Raw genomic sequence first — 12130 nt, forward strand, 5'->3', positions numbered from 1 at the left:
CTGACTGGAATGTGGGTAGAGAAGGCCAGTAGGTAAATGCCTGTCTGCCCACAGCTCGCACTCCAGAAGAAGCTCCAGAGAGTCAGCACATGAAGAGGTGAGGGGTTATATCTGGCTATATGGCTGCTTATGGTATGCATCTCGTCAAGTTTCTGAAATCAACAGCTTCAGGGATTTGTGTTATACTCTGTACATTCCTGCTAACAAAATTGGGAATCATGTAGAGCTTTGTATTCTTTTTCATTTGGTTTCTCTGTAGGAATAAGTTGTGGATCAATGTAATGAACCTCATTGCTTGGATGGGAGTGAGAGTCTTGTAAGAGGAAACTCCAGCTATCTCCTGCAACAGTTGTTCTGATAGTTTACAACTAATAGTGCAGTGCTTCCCTACTATTTTATCATGGCTGTGAACTGAGGCTACATATTGGTTTTTAGTGTTCTGTATATATGTGCGTATATACACACATTTATTTTAAACTAGCAACCCTAATATTTGATTGTTGCTATTAGCATTTTTATTAAGCTGTCGGTATTTTCCTGTAAAACAGAAGCAAGTTCTACACTTGCAATAAATATTGTTCTACAACTGAAGCAATAAATATGTGAGAACAAATTAAAAAAGAAACTTCCACTTTTATTTGTAACAAGAATATTAACCAACCATGTTAATTCGAAAGGAAATTGAATCCCAACTACTTCTGAGTGATTGCGCAAGGACTCAAGCCAGTCACTGAGGAGGTGCGGTTGCATTTTACTTTCTCTGTACGCTACATTAATCTTATAATAAGTGAAATACCTATCTTCCCTTTCACCCCTTTTGCTGAATCAGCCCATTTTGCTTCTTGAACTGAAATGACCAGCAACCTTTTAGTCTTTTGAGTGCTGACTTCCCAATCTTTGTCACTTTCCTCTGTTTCATTGCTGCCTCCCTCTGTATTGTCTGTCAAAACATGTTTAGGTAAACTAGAAGGATTTGCGCTGTGTCTTTGTGTGTGGGCATTTTCTTCTATTGGAATTGCATACTAGATCCTATGGTGTACCCAAAAAGATGGTATGTGTTTTTAGATGGTCTCATCCCTAAGCAGTTGATTTGTTAACACAGATCTTTCTTTCTTAAAATCCTGGCTACTTAAGACAATGAATAAATAAACCATGCAACAAAAGAGAAACACCTTGTGTTAATACTTTTTAAAAGTACAACTGGAAAAAAATTAAACAAAGGTGACTAAATTCAAACCCATATCTTAAAAATGTTAAGGTGACTTGCCTTTAATGAGAACATTTTTCTTAGCCTAAATGTCTCAAATGTAAGGCTTTATCTTTTTTTCTTTTTCTCCCTAAAAGGGTATGGTTGTTTGTAGACTGGCACATCTGCGAGTCCACTACAGGACTTGTCTTCATATACCCTGAGTAAGGGATCAAGATATTGTCTCATCTCTTTGCGGTACTTCCTTCAGGGACTTCTGGTGTTCATGCTGCTGAGAAACCAGATGCTTCAATGGCATTTGATCTGATATGGTTTTCCTGGTCCTGTGGCTTCCTATTCTCTATATTAATCTATTGAAATAGCTTTTTTAATAGCCATTACCTCAGCTAGAAGGTCTGAGGAAAATCAACACTAAGGTCTAACCTTCCTACCAGATCTCTTCCAAAGTGAGACTGTATTTTAAATATACCTGAGTTTCTGTTCAGCATCATTATATTACTTTTTTTGTCAGAAGAAATTACCCTACTAATGTCCTTTAAATCCGAATGATCTCCAGAAGAAATAGCAGTGTAGGTATTGGCTGTTAAAATGGGATTTATCATTTCCTTTGAGTAGGACCTGCTGCTTTTGGAAGATTCTTCATTGCCTTCTTTATGTTTTGAAGGTTCTTTGATTAATTCTACTAAAAAATAACAAAAAAAAAAATCAACAATTGGATTGGTGTTTCTAAACTGGAGATCCATAGGGCTACTGTACAGATTTACATAGACTTCAAGTCATATATCTGTGGGACTCTGTTATGTATGAGTGTCCTGATTGGAGGCTGTGATAGACAGGGCGATTCTATGGTATTTGTTTTCATAGGTATCTGAACTCCCTTTCATTTGGGACTGGAGCATCCTTGGAAATAATTCACTGTGTGAATGTGTATATGGACAATCACTAGAAGAGGAAAAAGATGTTATTGGTAAGTAACTGTGAGTTCCTCAATTTGTGTTGTCCATATGCACGTTTACAGCATGTGCACGTTTTTCCTAAAAGTTTGGTTTACATTGTTTTTTATACGTAACAGCAGTGCTTGAGTTTTAGAAGAACTGAAGGTGGATACATATGCTCTGTCCTTTCTATCACATATGTCACGTGTAAAGGGGATGGTTCTAATGTAACAGATCTACAGATCTACTCAGAGTAGAAGTCTCTGGTTTGAATGCTTGGGTGTATGTTGTTTATTTGCAATGAAAAGGGTATGCAGACAGAGCATCTGAAAGAGTACCCAGCTACTGTTAGGTAACGTTCCTTTCTCTCCAGGACACACAGTGAACAGAAGAAAGTAAGCTTGCTACGGGTAAGGTGGTTAATGAAAAATAAACAAAGTGGTAACCTTTTGTAATTAAACCTGATTTAACTGAAAATAACATTGAAATAACTTGAAAGCTTGTCTATATGAACACTATGTCGATTGCTCAGGTTCATTTACAGGACTTTACAGAACCAATGTGCATCCTGTTATAGTACCTTTTTTTAATATAGAAGTTCACTCTATTTTGTTTCTCCCAGAGTCCTCCAATGCAGTCACCTTATGCAGTTGAATTTCTACCCTCTAACTGGCCATGTAATACATCTGATGAAAACAAGAAGACAGAGGTAAATCTTGAAGCCGTGTTTCAGATTGTTGATGAAATGCATTCAACACCTAAAGCTGAAATGGTGAAAGTGGAAGCTGTGGAGAACCCATGTTCAAGCCCTCGATCCAACAGAAGTCAACCACTGCTAGTTGATACTGAGAACAGTGATCCACCTTCTTCAAATGAGGAGAGCCAACTTGAACCTCTTACTCCTGTAGCTTCAGACATTACGTCGTTTGTGATGGGAGCAGATCAAGAAACGACTTGTCCTCTGTCACAACCTACTGAATTTCTTTACACTCTCCGTACCTCTGCATCAGTAGAAAGTGGTGCAGCTCAAATACTGCAAGAACCTGTGACCATGCAGGAAGCACATGCAAAACTGGGAGAACAACAAGATCACTTCCCAACTCCATCCTCAGTAATATTTGTTCAAGAAGGACAGCAGTTCAGTCCACAGAAGGTAAGGGGTAAAGAGAGTTAAAGCAGCATATTTTTGAGATAATTATATTCAATATTAATGCTGGTCTGGTAACTTTTTAGTATTCTTGCACTCTTAGAACTAAAGAGTTCCTTACTTAGGATTTTAATGGACAATGAAGAATTTGTTTGATAAAACAACATTGTGGTTTTTTTTTGTTGTTGTTGTTTCTAAAAAGATAATGAAAAAGTATCCCTTGTTAATGAGCATGTTAGTCCGTAATGGCCAAGTTAGGCTGCTCATTTGCATGGGAAAAATACACATGGTATTTTATATGTATACATGGTGATGAAGTGGAAGCTTTTTTAGGCTATAACATACTTTCTTCACTCTTTAAATAAGAGTATTTTGAAAATTGCCACTGAAAGCAAAGATTTTTTTTTTAAATTTAGATAAATGGTTAGACTGTTTCCAAGAAACAATTACTAAATGTGTTTTCTGTGGAAAGCATAATTTATTTGCATGTGAATGGTATTTAGCATTTAGATTTTAATTGTACTGTGGTTCACCTGCACCCAGTCTTCCCTGTGACAATTTTACACTAAATTGTAAAATTATCACTGACAGGCATTCTAGATGTTTGCTGTGTTAAGGCAGCAAATGCATGCCTATTTTGTCATTGTTGTTTTGAAAAAAACTAAAAGCAAGAAATTTACTGCATCTGTTTCTGTGGCATGAGACCTAGCTCACATGTAGGCACTCCGTATTTCATTTTGTGTACATGACAAGACTACTGTACTGTTGTGTTATCAGTGTCTTGATGCCTTCCCTAAGGTTCTACCTCTGAAATCCTCAGCTGGTAGAAACTTGCCATTACTGTTCTCAATGTTATAAAAATTAGTTATCTTCCTCTTGGGTATATATTTAGAGAAAGAAGTGTATGTTTTGATCAGGTTTCTGCAGAGACTGAGCCAGTTACAAGGCTGTTCTGCTCAGCCCTGCACAGAGAGAGAAGAGCCCTTCTTTGTGCTAGTGTACACAGAGTTGGCCATGCTCCTTAGTGAGTGTCCACTCATTATCTTAACTGCTGACCACAGTTTAAATGTTTTCAGTTTTGGAAACTTTGGAACTGCATTTTTAGAAGTATATTTTTCCTTTGTTGAACACCTCGGAAGTTTGTGATCCAGACTTTCTTGTTTAGAACATTAATTGTGAGCCACAGAGTTGTGTGGAGGGGGGAAGGTGCTTTGGTTTTGAGGCCCCCTTAATGTGTGTAATGGGTGAGAATCACGATGCTGGTCCTGGTCTAGTTCCCTGGAATTTAACTGGATAAATAACTGGGGGTTATTTTGTGTTGAAGAGGAATTTGTGGACTATTAGGCCTCTGGTTTGACAGATTCTGTCTTTTTCTTAAAAATATTCTTTCTCTTACTAGTCTCCCCATCCTCAAAAGGGGCAAGGTTGCCTCTTGTCCAGCAGTATTTCCAGGGCCCGGGATCATGGCAGGTGCAGAAGTCTCCAGGGAAGGTTTCTATGCTTGTACTTCCATCAGGCTCCTACATAATTTGTTGTCTTCTTTATTCCTGAATCTGGAAGCCTTCCAAGGCTTTCAGTAGCTCAGTACCATTTAATTCAAGGCAAGCTTATGGTAAAATACTGCCCATGTAGAGAAGACTGTTTTATTCCTCTGTGTAGCAGCAGAGGAGGAACAAATTCCTCCAGTGTTAATATAAGAACATCAAAACAACTCTGCTGGGTCAGATCAAAGGTCCGACTTGCACAGTGTCAAGTCGCAAGGCAATAGCTGTAATCGGATGCTTAGAGAAGAGAAAGAAGAAGGCATGCAAATAGAACAGGACATTCCTCCTTATACTTTCCAAATATTTTCAACTCAAGGATTAGGGTTGATACAGCATACTAAATCTTAGATTTCTCTTCCATTGACTGAAGTCAGCCCTTGAAACCACGTAAACTGTAGCATGTGGTATCCTTTGACCAAAGAGATTCTTTGCTCACAATCTATTGCACAAAAAACTTCCTTCTGTTTGTTTTGAGCTTGGCTGTTACAAGCTTCACGTGGTGCTTCCTAGGAAAACTATGGAATTCTATAGTGACACGAAGGTGTTCACTATTTTGTTCTCTATTTCTTCCACGATGTTTCTTATCACTTAATTGGTTTTGTGACAGCTAGTGAGCCTCAAATGGTCCTCTTCAAAGAACTAACAATTTGGTAGAAACCTGCCTTATTCTGCTTCCAGCTTAAAAGATAACAAATTAAAGAGCAGTTCTTTGCATAAAAAAAGTCTAAGCATGTTCACAGTTCACATTCAGCACTGTCATCTTAGCCTCAGTGAATTCCTGTCCTTGTTTTGATTTTGGCCATAAATGGGCATATTTTAATCCACTCTTACTCATAATAAATATATATATGTATTATTATTATTTTCTTCTTAAAGTGGAAATACAACACTTCTGTAATACCAGTTCAAGGGGAATTTTCCTCCTATTTTGTTCACTCTCCTTAGCTGTATACATGTCTGACGGCTGAAGCTCTTGCTTACTTTGTTGGTTAATCCAGCAAACCCCATTCATGTGAGACTGAGCTGCTAATTTTAGTAATTTAGCTTCTCATCATGGTTCCAGCTGGGTACAGGAGTCATGTAACCAGTGAGACATAGCAGGTTTTTTGTGAATGGTTTGGCATTTTTTCAATAAAATGAAAAGGCAAAACTTTCACATCTGTCCGCTTTGGTAGTTTGTTTGATTCTCTGCCAAACAGCATTCAGGACAAAGCTGCACAAGTACTAGGCTTGAGTGAAGAGTCTTTCCACAGATGTGGTAAAACCATAATCAGAAGCATGTTCACTTAAATAAATAAATAAATAAATAGAGTTTTGGAACCAGATTTGTGTGTGTTAGGTTGATGCTATTAGAATTAAAATCTTATTATTGCCTGTTCTATATAAGATTACTAAAAGAGTTGGTGGGTAAGATCCTATAAGCACAGTAGTAAAAAGGAATCTGGAAGGAACAGTGCACAGTATCCCTCTCTGCTCTTCATTTCCGTACCTACAACAGCGATGTTGCTGGTGGACACAGCATTGCAAGTAGAGATTTACCAGTCAGGGAAATTAAATTCCCAATTTACTGATCATGTTTATCCTCATGCAGCCCAACATGCTGTATGCCTTACTGGGTACTACAGCATCCCCAGGTCCTTCGCAGCAAACCTGCTATTCTGTCAGAGGTTCTGGACTCCTTTTAGCAAATAGTAATCATTTCTTTATAATGGTTATCTCAATAAATTTTAGTATGCTTTTTTTTTCTTTCTTATTAATGTAGTTTGATTTCTAAATCCGCTGATAAGAGCTTGCTTTTCAGATTGTACTGTATCTATTCCTTTTTTTTTTTTTAATAATAAATTTGTAGAATTGTTTCTAGGGAGCATGCAAATTAGGATGCTTGCTTAAGAAGGATAACCTTTCACTAGGTTAAGGCTGCATACTCATATTTCTAGAATTAAAGTTATTATGTAAAAGTCACCAGGAATGGAAAGGTTTAAATCATCATGTGACGAAAAGTCTCATCACACCATTGCTGATGTTCCAAAATGTGCAACCTGTATCTACTCTGACCTGCTCTCTTTCCCTGTTTGTAAGAGTTAGTCTTGAGAAATCAGGATTCTAGCTAGTGAAGGTAATGAACTATTGACCTCCTTCCTTCTCTTTGCTTTTACACTTGGGAAGGAGCTGTGGTTCTGATGTTGGACAAAAAAGTATATCTATCCAAATGGTTTTCATATTAACTAATTAATCCTACTAATGTAATGCATATAGACAACAGATTTTAAAGAACAAATGTTACAGTAAAGTGACTGAGTGACTAGCAAGTCCAGGAGGCTTGCTGGGAGGAACTATCTCTCCCACTAGTTTTCAGCTTCTGTAGTTGCACGGGCCTTTTTGAAAATTATAATAAAGCTTCGACATAGAATGTATATGCATTTCTATTAATATGCATACACACTGCCTTTTATATATTTAATACTGAGCAATACAGACTCAAGGGGGAGATAGAGATTTCTGGAATTATTGATACCTTATTACCAAATGCAATGACATTTTGCCCTCTACATACTCACACATACCAGTTTTCAAAAGCTTTCTTTTCCTTTATGGACGAAAACATTGCAGACTCTGAACAATCATTAATCTTTAAGATGTTGGTCGATAGGATATTTGCAGAAGAGATTAATACTCTAGAACATGTGACAGTGAGAACATCTTTCTGTCTAAAGGTAAAGCCCAAGTGCTTAATTTTGGGCCTTTACTTCCTTACTGGGACAGAAACATAACTTGTTTGTTTGTTTGTTTCCCTTTTTAACCTACAGATTTTGCCATATCATTAGAGAACTATTCAAGTTCAGTGAATGGTTGCTTGCAAAATACACGTGGAGCAGCAGCAGAGGGCTCCAAAAAGCAAGCAACAACATTATACTGTAATGTCTTAACAATTTGATGGGGTGGGGTAAGATTTCCAACCAGAAATGCGCTGCTTACATGTGTGGTTTTGCATTACCCATCTCTGTCACGTTGTCTGAAGTAAATCTGTCATGCAGGTGTCAAAAACAATGAGTGTACCTGGATTTTTTCTGCTTACTTCTCATACCTACTATGATGACTGAGGGCAAAGCTGAGACCATGAGTACATGTACTCTTACTCTGTATATTCTGATTTTCTGATTTCTTGTTTTGCTTAATATTACATTTTGTAAGAGCTTGAGCTTCAACTTGTCAACCTTAACAAGTGTTTTTAACTGACAGTTACATAATCCATATAGACACTGTTCAACAATTGTTAGATGTCTTTTTGGAGTAGAGAAAAATACTTAATATTTTGTTCCTTGCAGTGATTACAAGAAAATATTAAGTGGTCTTTTTTGTTTGTTTGTTTAGTACTCACCTGAAAGCAAAACAAAAGCTAAATGTCAATCCAATACATCAGAGACAGCGGTGTCTTTGGAAGAGATGGGATTGCTCACTTCAGGAACTGGGCCTGTGAACAAATCTGCAGTTTCATCTGCACATCCTAGGAGCAGAGAGAGAAGAAACACTACACAGAAGAGCAAGTCCCCTGGTAAGAAGAGAGCCCAATTTATATATATATATTTTTTTTTTAGAGATTACAAAAACAGCTGCTACAAAACTAACCATCGCAGAAAGGGGAAATCGGAACAGGTTAGTTCTTGTCTGCAGTGTATTTCATTGTACCTTCAGTCAAAATACTACACTTGTACAACCTCTTAGTGTACTTGCTGGTATACTTCTTGAGTTATGCTTGCATTTTCTACTCATATGTGGAAATGGGTATAAATTACATGAGTAAATAAAATCTGATGTTCTGGGGGTTGTGTAAGAAACCTGGATGTTGTAATATTGAGATATTACCATAGATGTGCTGGAGAGTAACAGTGTCATGAAAGAAGGATAAAGTAATAAAGTGACTATTGGAGTAGCAGGAAAAACAAACAAACAAAAAGCCCACCAAACTTATGAAGTAAGTATAGAAATCCAAACTTTTTGCCCCAATCACTAAAAATTTGGTACCAGATTGCTGATGTGTATGCTGAAATACATGAGAAAAACAAGTAGTAGACCATCTGAGGCCAAACAGTTCATGAAATCTACTAACTAATGGAAAACCTAAATGTGTCTGAGGACATAAGAGTACTTTAGATCCATTCTAGAGGAAAATTTGGTGTGACATGCAAATCTTGTAAGAAACTATTTCCCTCACAGCTGATCATCGAAGAACTGATTGTATAGTTTGAAGAGCTGTTGCACACTTCAAAGGGTAGTTTCTAGGTACCACTTAATGAAGCTAGTTAATAATTCAGCTCATATGCCCATCAGTTTCAAATGTTTAAGTGAGGAATAAAGTCATTTTATTAGAAAGCTGGTTTTTTTTTGCATTTTTTTAAGGGTCATCTTGAAAGAATACAGGCTTTTGTTTAAAAATGTGGAATTGAAAGCTCTCATTCAGTTACTTCCTGATACCATAGACAATTAGTACACTTCTCAGGTTTTGTATCTACAGGTTTTTGTATCTTTACTTAATTTTTGTTATTAAGTAAATTTTACTCAACAGTAACAAATTTACTTAACAGTCATAAAGTTACAGGAATGTTCTGGAAAGCATTTCTGTTATACAGAAATGAAACACTGCTTTGCTAATTAACAATAATTAGCATAGTTATTCTTTGGGAAACATGATAGTCATCCAGGTCTTCATTTCCACTGCTGTACCTTCTAGAGGTGACATACATGTAAAGGATAGAGAGAACACACCTGAACCAAATACAATCAGGGTCAAGCTGACCCAAAATAAATTTGTCACATGATACAAGCCTTGAAGCTGCATAGTCCACCTCCTGCTTTTTAAATGTAAGGCTGGAGAATATACATTTAATTATAAGCAGACATCTGTTGCTCTGACTACATGTTTGTTTGTCAATACCTCCTTTCCTCTATGCATCTCTGGACACAACTTCTTCCCTAACTTTTCAGATCTGGAAAGGTACATGACGACAAATTCTAGATATTTCTTCACAATGTATCGTCTGAGTGCAATTGAGTCCTGTCCTTTTTCCTCTTTTCCTTTGGGCACCGATTTGTGTGTTTCCTGAGCCTACACTTTGATGTATGTTCTAGGATAGAAAAGACTGTTGTTCCATCTATTTCATTAGGCTTAGGACACGATTCACTTGTCTTTGTTATGCAGTGTCTTTGTTGGTGACACCAAGTTCTAGATATCACACAGTGAGAGCCCACATAATGGAGTACAAAATGCCACTGCAATGAGGATGGAAGGAAGAGTCACTCCTGTGACTGGGAGCAACTCTGGGCCAAAACCAAGGTCACAAATCAAACTGTCCCTTTTGAAGAAGTCATTGCTCTCCTTTGAAGAATTGGACCAGATTTCTTTGCCTTTTATAGTCATTCTGAGCAAGAGAGACAGTTTTCTCACTAAAACACAATTCTCAGAATTTCCTTCCGTAGATGCCAGCTCATCTTTGCATCGCCATAGATAAATGAAATAGGTATCTGCTTTCTAGTGTACTTAACCAGCTTTCTCATTTGAATTCTAATTTAACAGTTTTAAAACCATCCTGTCAAACAGGGTCAAGATGAAGGGTCTCCCTAGTCTAGTGTCCTGTCTCAAAAGCAAACACAAACAAAAAAACTGGCATTTTGGTACTATTAAGTACAAGCCACAGTGAACTTTTCTTCCATCAAATTTTCTAGTCACTTTTTGAAGTCTTGCGAACTTCTACCATTCTGTGCAAATTAATATAGTTAACACAGGTTAATTACACAATGGGTGAAGAACCCTCTTCTTCTTTTGTTTGAAAACTTTTGTTTTCAATATGTTTGCTTTCATTATATCCTTACTCCTCAAGTGCTAATTGTCTTTGCACCTCACAGTCTGACAGAGGGACCCCATCTCCTCTGTTAACAACAGGAGAGATGCTTGTGAGTCCTCCCACAGAGAATCAGAAGCTGCAACAGAACATCCTTCTGAAAGAGTCTGAATGGGCTGTTTCACCTGTTCCTTTCCTACTCGTTTTTTTGAGAGATGGTGGGTATGGCAGTCTAGTTTCTGGCATGTTTGTTTATCATGTTGAGCTGAAGGATAGCTCACACCTTTGAGAGACTGCTGTTTTCAGCCGCAAGCTCTTTCAGCTCCAGGATCTTTCTTAGGATGTAGTTTTGAAAGTGCTGATGATTAATCTTTTTATCAACTACTTTCTAGTTCAGCTCATCTATAATTTTTTTTTTCAGAATAAATTTGTCAGCAGCATCCATACCTGCAACAGGTGTCCTTTTGGACTTCATGAATGATGGCTAGGAACTCTGTAAATTCTTGTGTCCTTCCCCATCTCCTGTGCATTGTATTCCACTGGTATGCTCATCTAGTGAATATAGCTATACTGGAGCTAGTATCTGTGTTTTGTGTTTTCTCTTCTAAGACAGTACATAAGAAGGACCAGATTCCAACAGGAGAGATCTCAGAATGGCACAGGTAGAATTTGATCCTTCTGGATTTAAGCATTCTGATACATTAAGGAAAAAGCTTTCTTCCTCAATGGCTGTTTTTTGTTTGTTTGTTTGTTTGTTTTTGACAGTCATCTGATCCTTTTCTTCAAATAATCTGGCAACTTCCTTTTATTTTATTTTATTTTATTTTATTTTATTTTATTTTATTTTATTTTATTTTATTTTATTTTATTTTATTTTATTTTATTTTATTATTTTTTTTGCAACAGGAATACAGCCATAATACTGAGATGCCACTGGCTCAGATGAATCTGTCATTATGCTGCAAGGTACCCTAGACATTTATCACCCAGTCCCTTGCCACTACAGTTGTGTCATTATGCATTCCTTCTCATTCACTGCAAGGTTATTTAGATTTATTGATGCAATTGCTAAGGTCAAATCTTCATTCAGGCAAGGTTTTCCATGCAATTGTATGTGTGAATGTTCATTTGAATTATTTGTTGCACCTTCCAGACAAAAAACACTTTACTGTTCAGATAACATTCCTAGTAGTACATGGTGAAATCCTCTAAAAAAGTGTTAAGGGTTAGTGCAGAGACAGGCTTGGCCCATGACTCTCAATGTGTCCTGTATTGGAAACCCAAAGTGAAATTGCTCTCAAAAGTTTGAGCTGCAGGTTCTTTCTCTAGCTCAGTTGCTGTTACCTTTATTTAATTATCCATTCAGTGAAGGACTCTCAGGTGTCCTGGCAGTCTGCTGTTTTGTATGAGTGGATGTTAGATGCTATCTCTTGTATTTACACAATTGAGAGTTGCATTGT

At 37.2% G+C, this 12130-nt stretch overlaps 1 protein-coding gene across 1 annotated transcript in view; it reads left to right on the forward strand.

The window, feature by feature from the left end:
• Positions 1 to 12130, forward strand: part of HSF5 (heat shock transcription factor 5) — a 30165-nt gene that overhangs the window by 14953 nt on the left and 3082 nt on the right. Inside the window, exons 4-5 of the mRNA XM_068656086.1 lie at positions 2765 to 3295; positions 8206 to 8386. Of these exons, the coding sequence (XP_068512187.1) occupies positions 2765 to 3295; positions 8206 to 8386 (712 nt within the window). The remainder of the gene's footprint in view (positions 1 to 2764; positions 3296 to 8205; positions 8387 to 12130) is intronic.

This window comes from Anas acuta, chromosome 19, assembly GCF_963932015.1.
Source record: "Anas acuta chromosome 19, bAnaAcu1.1, whole genome shotgun sequence".
NCBI classification, from domain to species: domain Eukaryota; kingdom Metazoa; phylum Chordata; class Aves; order Anseriformes; family Anatidae; genus Anas; species Anas acuta.